Here is a 15,001-nt window from a genome sequence, read left to right as displayed (position 1 = left end):
GACAACTCCAAAATTTCAACAGTAAGAGATTATGAAATATTTCTCTAGAGGGTTGTCAAGAGCTCATATTTTCTGTTTCACCCCATTCCAAATTTTCAGTTCCTGGGAGAAAGCATGTAATTGGCTCCATGTGGAACTGATATTTGCACTTGGATCCATCAGTTATAGTCAAAAATTCATTTAATACAGACATGACCGACCACAGGAGAACATTCTGGGAACTCAACTCAAAACAATCTAATAAAGTAGAATAAAGTAGAATATTTCAGAACCTAAACCTAATGTTCTCAATATTTCTCTGAGAAAATGCGTCCCAGTTTCCAACTTGAAACTTTGCAAGCATGTCTTCTCTACATACACTGAGCGAGAGCTACCATTGCCTTGTCATCCAATTCTATGTACATAAATACTTCCAAATACATGTATTGATAATAAATGCTTAAAATTAAATTGATACATTAAAGGCTAGCAATTTTCATCTTTTTAAAAATATTTTATTAATTTATTTGACAGAGAGAGAGAGATCACAAGTAGGCAGAGCAGCGGGCAGAGAGAGAGGGGAAAGCAGGCTCCCTGCTCAGCATGGGGCTGAGACATGGGGCTCGATCTCGGGACCCTGAGATCATGACCTGAGCCGAAGGCAGAGGCTTTACCCACTGAGCCACCCAGGTGCCCCAGCAATTTTCATCTTAAATAAAAATTAGACTGGAAGTTGGTTCACCAAAAAAGACATTTTCCTTCTCCCTACTTTATGGAAACTTATCTTTGTCAACTCAAATTATTGTAAACTGTGAGACAAATATTATTTTCTGAAAAATCTGGTTCTTCAAAATACCCACTTACACTTACCGATTTTTTAATATTTATTTTCTTAGACTGAAAAATATGTTAGGCAAAGAGTAGCGTGTGTGTGTGTATGTGTGTCTGTGTTTGGGTGTATATACATGCATGTATATATTTGTGTGTGTACATACATTTTTACATGTACATACATACACACACATATATATATTCATACACCTATACATGTATATTACCTATGTCTATATAAATATCTTTTAGATTTCAAGTTAGAAAGGCATTTCTAAAGGACAACTGAATACTCAAAATATTTAGGAGAATGGGAGAATTATTATTATAGGGAAAGAGCTCAAAAGTATTTGGAATAGATAATGACAACATTTTAAAATTAAATTAAATATTTATTTCTACTAATATAAGCACACTTTGGAATGCTGAATGAACCATTTTTCTTTTGAAATAATAGAAAAATTTCAAAAAACAAAACTAAGAGCAATAATAAATACTAGGAGACATGTATTTTATCTAACATTCACCTACAGTGGAAGAAATTATAGATATAAGCATAAGCTAAGTAATATTTTTATTTACACTAGTACCTATAGGTTGTAGTGTTTTCTCTTGTGTAATTGTGGATGCATGTTATAAGAGTCTGCAGCTATGTAGCTTAATTTTGTTTTCTTTTAGAATAACGAAGCTACGATTTTTTTTGCTTTATAAAATCAATTTCATTTACACGTTAATCTGCATTTTCCAAGAAAAAAGCTGTAAACACAAGATACAGACAATACATTTCAAGTCTAAAACAGAGTAAATACACAAAATAAAGATAATTTAATGATGTTTCAAAAAAATAAAAATAATAAAGTGCTGCAAGCCTAAAGCCACCTCATGTTCTTATTTGAAAGTTGTTCTCCAAACTAAAGACTGGTTACCTCATTGTTAGATTCTAAAATAATGTATAACATTTATTAGATTATTTTTGATCAATAAGAAAGGAGATTACTGGTGACCAAGAGTAAATGGAGTCCTTTAAGAATAAGCTAGACATGTTAGAGGAGGAAAAATGCTGTAGAAACACCATTTATTGAGTTCAGAAAGTATTTCATTTACTTTGTAAATGACACTTCTGAACATCAGCTTGGGTTGAAACTAACAAAATGGATTTATATCTGATGGGACCATTGTGATCGAAGGGGCTGAACAAAAGAACTGATAACACAGAGAGGGCTAGACTCAGCTCTTTCACAAATAATTTAAATAAGAGTATCAGATTTGTGCAGGAATGAAGCTGGAAGGCATAGTTAAGGTTTTAGAGAAATCATTTTGTTTAAGGAAGACCTTTACATAGAGATCCAGATCAAACAAGATAAAGTTTAATAAGGATGTTTATATAATCTCCATCCAATTTCATGACTACCCTTACCAGTTACTTGTGTATAGGAGGCTATGGTGTGTGTCTATGTATAGGGGGATCTTAACTGTAACTCCTGAGATAGCAGTTTCTGTTAAAATAAGTACATAAATAAAGACAAGTTTGCAACGTCTGACAAGGAAGGTAATGATTTTCAGTATCCATAAGCAATTGATAGGGCCCACATTCTATGCACTGCACAGATCACATAGCTGGGTATTGTGTTAATTTCTGAGAAATACTCTTCAAGTGAATATGTTCAAACCAGCATCTATTCCAAGGAACATGATCAATATCTTTGTGATAAGACCTTGGGCCAAAAGTCAAATGTTGTTACGGATAAATTTGAGCTGAATCTAAGTGAGAACTGTTAGCAATCACATATCTGAGAAGAAAGAATTAACCACCTGGAAAGAGAGTTTTTCTTCATGATTCTGTCCAATGTAGAGCTGCCAAGTATGTGTACGTGGCAGAATTATTATATGGGGGATTCAGATTTTATGTAAGATTGACTTACATGCTCTTCAAATTGTCCCCACCCTGGAGTTCTATGATTCTCCATATAATTCAGAGAACAGAACTCAGGAGAACACTTTTTATCTTACTTTTTTTTTTTTTTAATATCATAGTGCCTGGCATACTGAGAGTACTAAAACATATTTTCTGAATAGCTGAATGCCTGAATAGAAGCTGCATGGGGAAAGAACTCTAAAGAAAACCTAAGGAGGGCACGTGTTGCATGGAGCATGGGGTGTTCCATGCAAACGATCAATCACGGAACACTACATCAAACATTAATGATGCACTGTATGGTGACGAATGTAACATAATAAAATATTATGAAAAAAGAAAGAAAACCTAAGAAAAGAACAGATATTAGAGCAGTGACTTCTACTCAGATGAACAAACCAGGAAACTGGACTTCGTCTTCTCCCTTGGTCTGTCTTGTCCTTATTCTTCCTCTGTGCACCTCTGTTTACTCATATACCGTCTCTTCAAAATCTCTCCAAGGAATTGATTTTCTTCTTTCCTTTTTCAGACCATCGTAGTAAAGCCATGTTCTATTCTTGCCTTCCTATGATCCATTCTTCACATTTCAGCTAAAGATATCTATCTAAATTGAGTTTCTGAACCTGCCTACATCTCTCAATTATTACTTAGTTTCCTTAGGATAAATTCCAGATGCCTTTATATGGCCCATACGTCCCTGCATCGTCTGGTCCCTGTTTATATCACCAGCTTTCTCTCTCTCTACTTCCCATCTTGCATGTTATGGTCTTAAGATATTTAATATCTATTACTTATTTGTAATTACTCCTCTCTCCCTGTGTGTGTATATTGTGTTCCATTTTCCTCCTCATTCTTTGTATAATAATGATAATCATTATCTATTATATATGTAATAACTGCTAAGCACGTGGGGCAGTGACCATATTCTAGGTGGTGTTCTACACATCTCATATGCATTATCTCTTTCAATTTTCAAAAAGCCTTCAAGGTATCAGCTGCTTTTTTCCTCCACCTGTGAGGAAACATAGCTTTCCAGGGCCTGGGCCATAGAAGAGTCCAGACCTCCAGAGCTCAGCTTTCCTCTGAATTATTTGGGATCTCAGGGTAAAGCTGCAATTAAAACCATGTGGCTGTCTGTCAGCTGGACCTTGAATATCCTGTATAATTTTGGATGCTTCATATAGGGAGTCAAAAAAGAACTCCTCACTCTCTTTATACTCTAAAAAGGGTAGCATATTTTTTATAGAGAATAATTAGTTTCTCATTTGACCCTATCCCGTCTTTCAACACAAGCAACAAATGCATTCAAACCGAACACCTTTTTTTTTTTTTTAACACTGGAAGGGGAAGGTAGTTTCAAAGCACAAGATGTAGCTGTGTTAAAGATTAATTTTATTTATATATTTAGCCACATATAATATATCAAAGTTTGATAAAAGAATAGTAATGATTGCTTATAGATAAGCTATATAAGAAATTTAAATCTGTGCTTGAATCAATCTTAGGCTGTTCATTCCAATGAAACTTATAAAATCAGTATCAAACAGCAAGGATAATTAACCTCCTTTTTTAAAAGAAAAAAAAGTCACTAATTAAGGTACATTTAAATATAATGTTGGCATCTTAATCTGGAAAGACTTCTCCCCATTTATTCCGGCATATATAGGATCTTTTATTGGCTCTACATAGGGTTTTCATAAGGTCTTTGAAGATGCCGTCTCTTCCCGCAGTTTTTTAAAATTAGCCAGCCATCGAGCAAGCTTGTCTTCTTCCTTGTTTCCATGTTCCTAAGAAGGGCAGTGGTTATCTATATCTCATTGCTAGAGTTTTATTTTAAAAATAGTTCTAGACCAAAAGATTTCCACTAAAAAATATATGTATGTTTTCTGCACATGTATATACAAAAATAAATGTTTTTGTTTCAGATTTTACATAATCAAAACTTTAACCGTGGGCCTAACTGGGTTAAATTTACCAGACAAATGAACAGCAGAATTCTTAGAAGAATAAAGACTTCTTAACCTCTCTTAAAGAGTCTCAAGAATCTCAAACTTTAGGGACGTCTGGGTGGCTAAGTCGGTTAAGCTGCTGCCTTTGGCTCAGGTCATGATGCCAGGGTCTTGGGATTGAGTCCTGCATCGGCTCCAGGGAGCCTGCCTCTCTCTCCGCCTCTGCCTGCTACTCTGCCTGCTTGTGCCTTTCTCTCTCTCTCTCTCTGACAAATAAATAAGATCTTTAAAAAAAGAATCTCAAACTTTAGCTATTTGAAATCAATTTAACATTAATGAAAAGTTTTCCCAAGTAGGGTGATGATCAACCCTACTGAAAACTTCTGAATCATTTCCTTTTAATTATAAAGATAACTGGAAATGTGCCTGAACATTTATTTTATCTTTACCCCAGCACACTAGCCCCTTTCTGTCCTCTTCTTGCTTCCTGTTTAGCTTTGACTCCATGTGCATAATTTCAACACACTCAAAAATACCTAATTTTTTTGCACCTCTTTCATTTGGTTGTATCCAAATGTCATACTCATGGCCACAGTGAATTTTCTTCATGTCTGTGTTTGAACACCTCTGTGCTGCTGGAGAAGTAGTTGAGCCAGCTTCATTTAGAAACTCAGCAGTGCCCAATAATTGCAATATTTTCCTCTTACCAATCTTGTTTCTATTCTCTGCAACTTTCGTTAGAGACCTCCACTGTCTTCAAACCTGCATCTTCTGCAGATGAGCTCGCAGTCTGCCTCAGAGGAAGAGAAAAAGAAACCAGCAGGGTACCCTGAATTATTTGCTGCCCAAAAACTAACACTAGTGCCTCTCCCGATTTATTAGAGGAAAGTAGGATACTCTCTTCTTGCCCGAACCCATCACTTCGCAGTTTCTCAGTCATGTTGTGCTGACTTCTCATTTGCTCTTATGCCTTCAGATCCTGCTCTCTTCTGTGTTTTGGCTGTCAGCATTTAAACATTCTCTAGTTTCACATATTAAGAGAAATCTTCTCTTTATTGCACATTTCCACATCAGTTACTGCCCATTCACTTCCCAATCCGGTGTTAATCACTGATTTTAAAATCTTTCTGAGTCACCGGCTTGAACCTTGAGAAGTGAGAGACAATCACATTCCACATAGGAAGCTCATGTTGTGACTTACTGATCATGTGAAGTTTTAACATTCAAAGTTGACTCGTTTATAAACAGGCAAAGGCCCATTCATTCAATAAGAGATCTAGAAGATGAAAGTGAGACAGCTGAAAAGTTTCAGGTACCCATTTTGGACTATGACATATGTTAGCTGGTAATGTCTCCGTGTGTCTGGATGTATGCTGATGTTCCCAAGGAAAACATGCCAATAATTGGTTTTGATCTTATTCATTAAATGATAACTTAAAACCTGTTCTTTTTCTCTGTCAATTAAAACTTGTTACTTGCCTGTTACAGTGATCTTTAACTGAAGAACATTTATTTTTCACAGAATCTGTCTTGCTATTATCATAACCTTGACAATCTGGAGTGAAGAGAAAAAAGAATAATGAGGTTATGTGTTGTTGTAAATAACTGCTTGTAGGAAAGAATATAGAAAGAAGAAAAGTAAACACTTTATCTAAATGAAAAAACTCTGCAAATATATATTCTCTCTGACATGAATTTGTAGTATTTTCCCACAACATATGTCAGAGTCACTTGTGACTCTAGCTTTTTGTCCTTTGCAAAACATTTAAGTCATAAGCGGAAATACTTAATATTAGCGAATGAGATGACTGACTGCTCAGTATTGCTTTAAATTAATTGACTATGGAGAACAAGAAAGTTCATAAAGACTCAGAGAAATCGGACAGCTTACAAAAGTTGGTAACAAATATATCAGAACTTGAAACAGTCCTTTTTGAGTGTCTCCTTTATGTCTGTGTTTCCTGCTTATTTTCATAATTTCTCTTATATTTTATATTTAAGGTATTTTTATTGGTATAAGTTTTCTGTTTTTGAAAATGACAAATGAAGATGTGAGAGTTATTAATAGTCCACTGTGTGCAGATTTAATCAACTTGTTTTATTTGAGAGCAATTCCTAGACAGCTGGTAGGCTGCGAAAGATTATTTTGTCCATAGGAATAACTGGCCCCAAATACGTTTGGCAATTTTCCTGGAGAGCTCAGAAATTGCCTTTTTTAAGAGCTCATCAAAGAGTTCACAGGTATGTTGACAGGAAAGCCATTTTAATCCCTTAGAAGCAATCTCTTTTTGGTTTTAATTTTCTTTCTGTTGCATGTGTGATGTAAAAAAAGATGCCTTAAACTTCTTAGAACATGGTGGTGCCAATGCGTATGGACATTTATGGGTTTTGTTCATGTGAAAATTTGAAGAGCTTCCCACAGCTCTGCCGGAGCTAAGGCCAAAGAATATGCATTCTCCCAAAGGCCTATCTAATAAAACAATACCTGGTTTCTCTGAATGAATGCGTTTAGATGAGGCACGTACAGGGTGTTCCATTGCACGTCAGCCTTTTTCTTTACAATGATTGAGCAGTAAAAATGGAAACTAACTTGCCTAATTTCTGAGATATGAATTTCTGCTTCATATTTTGTTGTACTTAATATATTTTATGAGTTGTAGTAAGTTTTATTTTTTTGAAGAATTAGTCTATTATGCTTGTATAGAAAAATTTAAAATAATATTCTCATTGCTTTTTGTTGAATTATTTAAATTCCATATTTTCCCAGTGCCACTACTATATCCAGGGAGCAAGAGGGCTACCTCAAAAACTACATTTAAATTAATGCTGTTTTGTGATGTTTTATGGTAATATTGGTAAACCAATCGAGCTTTCTTTTTTCCTCAGAGAAATATTTATAAACATCTGTCCAAATAAACATTCCTATTGAAGGAGACTCAGTTGGCACCAACACCATTTATTTTGCCAGCTCAAACAGCGGAGGAGGAAGTAATGTAGCAGGAGGACAAGAGTGATAAAATTCTTTCATGCTTTCTCACATGCTGAAGACTGGCAAATGCATACTTATAAAAATAACAATTATTATGACATGTGTGAGACTATTAAAATTATGGACCCGGAATGTAAAATTTCTTCCTGCCCCAGATTAAGGTGAAGAAACTGAATATCAGCACTTACTAGTAATTTTGACCAAATCATGTATGAGAACTGGAACCCAGATATTCTGACCCTCACCCCTAGCACTCTCTTAAGTCACTGCCTCTCCAGGGGTCCATCATACTTTGTCTTGAGCTCTAACAATAAGCACGTAAGGCCATATAAGGATCTGAGCACTGTTTTGTAAGTATTGCTTCTATTTGTAAAACAAGCCAGGAGTGGCCTGAGGTAAAGAATGTTCTTTAATAAAGTGCCTGATTTCTTCCCGGGGTATACTAGAGGCTGGGAAAAATGTGGTCATGCATGTTTCAGAGTGGCTCATTTTCAAGAGACAGACTTACTAGTCAACAATTAGAGCTGCCCTCAACCTGATCATGCTTTTGGACGCAGTGAGTATGTGTGTCATGGTGAAAAAAACAAACAAACAAAAAAGACACCATGTCTTTCTCATATCTGAGCTTTTGCACATCTGAAATGATGCTCTTGTTTTATTCCATGGCTTTCTTTGGACTGAAATGTATCCATTAACATTTGTGTGCTTTTCTTTTCCATCCATCCTTCTCCATCTCATGAAAAGCACATCTGGGTAAGTTGAATGACAACGGCTGCTGAACATGTTTATTTTCAGCACCATCCTTTTTTTCTTTTATCTTTAGTATTTCTCTTTTCAGTTGTAACACAAGCTGCACTGCCTCTGACCTAAAATGAAAATTGTGAAGTGTATTCATTTCTACACCATAAAGGAATCATTGGTTCAGAGAAATGTTCACACTCAAATTTATGATGGTGGCCTTGCAAACACTTCTGTTTCTTCACTTCTATCAGGCACATATCAAAGGCATTCCAGATGTCATTTCCTTACTTCTCGAGTCATTCTCTAGGACTTAGTATGGCACTCCGTGAGGCTTAAGTCATAGGCCACTTCAGTACTTTGGACAGTGCTGCATGATTGGGTCCTCCTGTGTGTTCCCTAGTGCTCCTTGGTTTCCCACTGACTTTGTGTTCATCACGAGAACTGTGCTTAAATGAAGAGGGTTAAATGCTGGATCCTACCCAGTAGGACTTTTATGCCTAGATTCCAAAGTAATCCTTAGTTTTGGTTGATTTCTTTGGTTGTGTGTGTTCTTTCCAGTATTTCCTATACTACGGGTTAATATTCAAAGTTTTAAAAAATCTAAACTACTCAGTCCTGCTCTTTGAACTAAAATTAAAATATGTTAATATCTATTCCTAAGACAAATTTGGTTTCAAAGCAAAACAAGTTATGTACAACATTTATAAAATATTTACATTGGTGTAAACTTTTGCCTTAGTAACATGGTGAGCTTTTAAAAACACTTTAGTTTGGGAGAGGTATTGCTTTTAAATTAAAAGTCACACACACACACACACACACACACATATTTGGCAAATAAAATGGCTCCATTGAGATGCCATTATCCAGAAAGCTATGGAGAGTGCCCCTAATTTGCTATATAGATATTTTATATACCAATACAAGGTCATGTACTTTGTAATATTGCTTAGTTCATTACTATGGCTTATATTTGTTATGCTTTTCTGCTCTAATTCTAAGCTATATTTACTATTACTAATTATTTAATAATGAAGAATTGACTTCAGTTAGGATAATTTATGATATTAAGGAAAGCTGTAGTGAGTGTTCTTAAAAATGCAAGGCGAGCTGTGGTTAGGGTACTGTTCAACTTTGCTAGCCAGACTTGTAAGCCCTTACTTTTTAAAAATAATGAATATTCTAGACATTAGATTTAAAATATTGTTTTCATGTCGTCATATAATACCAGTCTTCTGTTTCCTAATGACTTTTAAATTTCATGAGTAAAATGATCCAAATAAATAAAATTTCATTTCCCTATCACTTTTTGAATGAAATTCTGAAAAAGAATAAATGCATGATGCACTGTCATTTATGGACTTTAAAAAGCTGATGTAATTGTCTTCGTTCTAAATTTCACCTTCTTGTAGTCTTATACATGCTCCTGGAACTTAACATTTTAGGGCCTCAAAATCAGTTCCCTAGTAGAATCTCTAACAGAAAGCTTAGGAAGTTAAAGTACAAATATAGTGAAAATATGGAAGATCTGAGGTGGAAAGATCATTCATTAGATTAGGAAACAGAAGATAAGAATTTAAGCACCAACTTTCCCATGTGTTGCATACCCTTGAGTGAGTGACATATTCTCTTTATTTATGATACTACCATCAACTTCCTACACCTCCGAAGAGCATGAGAAAATATGTGTAACCCCAGAAGCACAAAAACTAGAAACTTCAAAATCTGAGTTAAGGAGGGCTGAAAATTAGATCAGGCACTAAGGTAATCTAGTCTAAATGATATCCAAATCACCTGAAAATTACCAGTGTTCCTCCAGTAAGTCCCCACTTTACTATCAGGAAGTGACTAGGGAGAACAGACCATAGAGTCTTTCAAAAGTGAAATTGTTCAATAGAAAGTAATACAAGTCCCTTTCATTTTCAAGAACAGCATGAGTGATTGTATTGCTCCATCACATTTGTGTGGGTGTGCGTTTGTGTGTTTATACCTTTTTAATGGTTTTGAAACTGATTAAATTCAAAATAAAGCGAGGAGAGAAATTATGTAAATCCCAATTCAAATTCACAAATAAATTAAATTTCTGAGACTAAGCTCTCCATTTCAGAGCAGCTTGAAGAAAAAAAAAAAAGTTTCAGTATGAATAAGCTTTGGTTTTAATGTAGTCAAACTATTTCAGTTCTAAACAACCTAGCATGTGTTCTTAGAACCTAAATAGAATGCGACTTAGATGTGTAATGGTCTTTTATATGCACTTCATGTGAAAATGTGCCGTAATACGATATACAAACACACATTCACTTGTACACACACACAAAATCACAGTATGCTGTGCTTTTAAAACCAAGTCAGCCGTGTTAATGTTGAATTCAAAACTCTTAATTTTATGGAGCTAAATATGTGTATTTAGGCAATCAATGTTCTGAAGCAGCTGATTGGGAATTTGACATTTCTGTTTAGAATAATTATGTGAGTTAAGATATACATTTTCAGCTTGCACATGTTAGAAAAAACGTGGGTGGCACCACATTTTGTTCATATTTGCTGACCAGAATTTCAAATAGTTTCTCAAATATGTAATGTTGCTTTTCATAGAATTGATCAACAAGTCTAGATTTCTGAATGATAGAGTTATAGCCTGTTGTCTGTTTGAAATTTGAGGACATCATTTCCTACTTACCCTTCTGACTATTCAATTTTAATGGAACAATTAGTAATGATGTGAAGCGAAGTGTGAGTAAATTTACTGCTAGCATTATGTAAAGGAGATTTATTCTCTGGCCTACACTGTTAATACGAGATTCTGCTGTCAAATTATTTTGACTTATATTTTATTCTTGGTTCTTATTGAGCCACATATTTATTTCTTCTGGTTATATCGATAACTAATTACTTGTCATGTGCTACAGTAAATAAGTAAGCCCTTAAGATAAATTTTTCAGAGAATTACTTTGTATTACAATTACACAAAATCAGTTGAACTGAAACAAGTTACAAGAAATTCAGCTTTTTCTTCCCAATTAGATAAACGAGACCGACCTCCTTCTTCTGACAGAGGTATGCGACCCGATAGTAAGGGGGCAAAGACTATACATATTAGCCAGGAGGCCAAATAAATCTATATACCACTTATGAATATAAGTGAACCACAAGAAAAGTGGGAGATCATTATTTCGTTTAATACTAACAATTAAGTAGATGCTACTGGTGTTAATTTAACCAAATTCCTACATTCCATTTACCCTCCTTTCTCAGTTATGAAAAATTCAAAGGGTAATTAACTAAAGGATCATATGGGGGGTAAGAAACTTAAATCTGTGGCCAACTTTTTGGGGCTCTAGTTCTGGCTCCACCACCCACTGGTTCTGTGCTCCAATTGACTTTAGCTCTTCAATGTCCTTGTCTGCAAATGAGTATTAATATGTATCTTATCATTGTGAAAATTAAAGAGAGTATACATGTAAAGCACTTAGGCTTCACACAAAATATGTGATAAATGAATGTTAGCTTTTGTTGCCTGGGATCCAGACCCGAATTTGTCTACATCCAAAACTTCTGTTCTTTCAAACCATGATGCTGTATTTCTGAAGAACAGATGTGGTTTAGGTGAGACAAGAGAGCACGTTAGATCTATCATGGTACATTATAAATGAGAGGTGTAAGACATGCAGAAACTGGAGTAGACATAAGTTACAACATTTGTATAGAAGAGAAATCTAATTCTGCTTGGGAGAGGTCTTGGAATCTTCACAGGAGGGAGGAAGCATTAGCTGTGTCTGAAGGATGAGTCTGAGTTTGCCACAATTCTGATGCAAAGAGGGTGTTTCAGTCAGAAGAAAAAGACAAGCATCACAGAGGGTCAAATTGAGTGAGGTATTGGGGGAATGGTGGTGTTTCGGCACTGACTGAGCGCAGGAGTCTGCAGAGAGAACCAGCGCCAGATTACTAAGCATTTTTTCCATCATGCTAAGATATTTGACCTTTATTTTTAGGACAGTGGGGAGGTTTTTAAGTAGGCAAGTCTTAACAAAAAGTTTGCATTTAGGAGGGTCTCACTAGGAGTTGGAAAAAGGATGGGAAGGAGGTAGGTACAAAACAAGAGACGACTCTGGGAGTCCATTGCCATGATCCACAAATGATGAGAATTTGAACAAAAGCCTGGGTAGTAGTCAATCAATTTACAAAACATTTAATATCAGAGAGTACATTTTTTGCTCTTTCTGAACAGCCAATATAGGTAACTGCTAAACAAAGTTCTTATTCATTTTTAATAATTATAATTCATACTGTCATCAAAGATCCCAGTGGTTGTCAACATTGAGAGTTTTGCGACTACAATGTAACAACCATTCAAAAGATCGTCTTGGCTAGAGCATGGGAAGAAAAACAAGAGGCAGTGGAAGAGCAAACTCTCATCTCTAGGACTGTAGAGTCACGGGTGAGAGATGGGATGCATGTGGTACTACTCAACAATCTCCAGGACTGATTTTTGCACTGTAAATTTCCAGATTCTGAAGGATAGAGAGTCCTTTTGGAATGGAATTATCACGAAAATGAAAGGAAGGGTCATGATTTAGGCAAACAGTAAGATTCTGATGGTTGAAAGTAAAGAACTGCTCAGCTCTGGAAAATGGTACTCATAATGATAGAATTAGTAATGCACAAACTATTTGCAAGTAAGTTCTCAGTTCTGGTTAGAAGTAAGTGAAGATGATTAGAAAGGGAAATCAAGACTAGACCTATTTAGTATTTGTAGTTCAGGTTGAGGATTATACTTTAGACATTTAAGGAACCATCGAAGGGTTCAGAGGACAGTGCTATGACAAAAGTAACAGCTCACATTCATTAGCTGCGTCCTTTGTGTGAGGCCCTGCTGTAATCACATTACATGTATTTTCTCAGGTCACTTTCACTGCAACCCCCTGAGGTAGGTACTGTTATCAGCTTTATTTTGCAGATGAGGAGACTGAGGCACAGAGAAGTAAAGTGACTTGTCTGTGGATGCACAGCTAAGAAGAGGTCGCACCAAGAATCAAGCCAGAGCAATCAGACTTTAGAGGCCACTCTCTTAGCTCTTCTGCTAGCACAGCAGGATTTTTTTGTTTTGTTTTATTTTTTGTTTTTTAATGCCACTGTATTTGAAGGGTTAGAAAACTCGAGATAGGGCCCATTAAAGGGTTGGGGAAAAAATAAGGTGGCAACGAGAGTAGAAAGTAAAGAAAGATGAAATAGAAAACATGAAGGGGAAACAGGCAGGCATTAAATGGAAGGTGACTGGCGCGGCTATCCTGAGTGACAGAGGAAAGGGTACTGTGGGCTCTTCACACAGTCATATCACAAATTGGCAATCCTAAAATTAGCATCGTAGGCTAAGTGGTCTGAGAATAAGGTTTCTCTTCACTGACAGTGATGAACCATCCACGCTGGGAAGAATATAAGAAAGGAGACTTTACTGGCCATGGTCTGTGACTTTTTCGAGTAATTAATGAACTTTATTTCTCAGAGTTTAACACTTTCTTGAACTTGTTGATTTACAGGTTGCAAGTTGTGTTCCCCTATTATGATGGTGTGAGGACAGGAACTTTGCAGGCTCCAGGATTAATCAAATTTGTTAGGTAGTCAGTCACCTGATTTTTTATAGACCTACTATGTGCCAGGTTTTGTGTTCAGCAAAGAATAAAACTGACTTAATCTCTGAGTCGATAAAATGTTAAAGATACTCTGGGTAGGAATGCTTAGTATTCTAGGGCACTTATAAAAAGAAGTAGTAAATATTGACTCAGGGGTGAGGAAAGGGTGGCTTCAGAGAAGTATTTCTGTATGTCTTGAAAATCAAGGCAAAGTGAGTGGGGAGACAAGGCAGGGAGGCATGAGGACATTGTTGAGTGTGATAGAAACACAACTTGCAAATACGCAAACATTCTCCTCCAATTAGGTCAAAATTGCAATAACTGAAGAGAGACGTAAAACCAAAAAAGGAGAAGCCAGACATTTCTGTTTGGATTGAGTCACTGAGGCAAAGTCATACTTGCTTAAATTCATGTGGATTAGGAGTTAGAAATTACAAACCCAGCAAATGCCCTTGATTCATGTACGTTTGTTAGACACTCAATCGTTTATCCAGAAATCCTTGGGGCTGGTTATGCCTAGGGTACCCACACCTTGGTCCTGTCCTCAGATCAGGCCTAGCATGCACGGGCTCCCCTCTGTAGAGTGATATATGGGCATGCCAACGACTCGCACACCCAAGTGTTTCTTACCTGTTGACCTCCTAAGGTGTCACTTTCCAGTCACAGTAACTCATTGACACCTATTTCAAGAGAGTCTGACGCCTTTGGGGGAATCTAATGGCATTCTTTATTTAGATGAGACTGTGTTTCTTAAAAATACTCAACAATTCAAAAGTTTTTCTTATTCAGTACAATTAGTGCATTACTTTGAGTTTTCACACAGGTGATGACAGCCCTGAGCCAGATAGATTTTCTAAAAGGAAATGTTACTGGTATCATCTAAAAGCTAGTCAACATATTAAAACAAAAATGCATACCGTTAACAGTAGTGATATATAAATTATCTTTTGGGGAAAAAATGGTTGAA

General features: G+C 36.0%; 1 protein-coding gene across 16 annotated transcripts in view; it reads left to right on the top strand.

Annotated features, from left to right (window-relative positions):
- The window catches only part of PPFIA2 (PTPRF interacting protein alpha 2), a 494,134-nt gene that overhangs the window by 440,139 nt on the left and 38,994 nt on the right, over positions 1 to 15,001 (top strand). For 8 of the 16 annotated variants that reach the window (XM_047740329.1, XM_047740328.1, XM_047740334.1 and 5 more), the window contains one exon: positions 8,408 to 8,416. The exons of the other annotated variants lie outside the window; for them this stretch is intronic. In XM_047740329.1, the coding sequence (XP_047596285.1) occupies positions 8,408 to 8,416 (9 nt within the window). The remainder of the gene's footprint in view (positions 1 to 8,407; positions 8,417 to 15,001) is intronic. 16 annotated transcript variants of the gene reach the window in all.

This window comes from Lutra lutra, chromosome 8, assembly GCF_902655055.1.
Source record: "Lutra lutra chromosome 8, mLutLut1.2, whole genome shotgun sequence".
Lineage (NCBI taxonomy): Eukaryota > Metazoa > Chordata > Mammalia > Carnivora > Mustelidae > Lutra > Lutra lutra.
The sequence above is the reverse complement of the archived record's forward strand: the minus strand, read 5'-3'. Positions and strand labels throughout refer to the sequence as shown.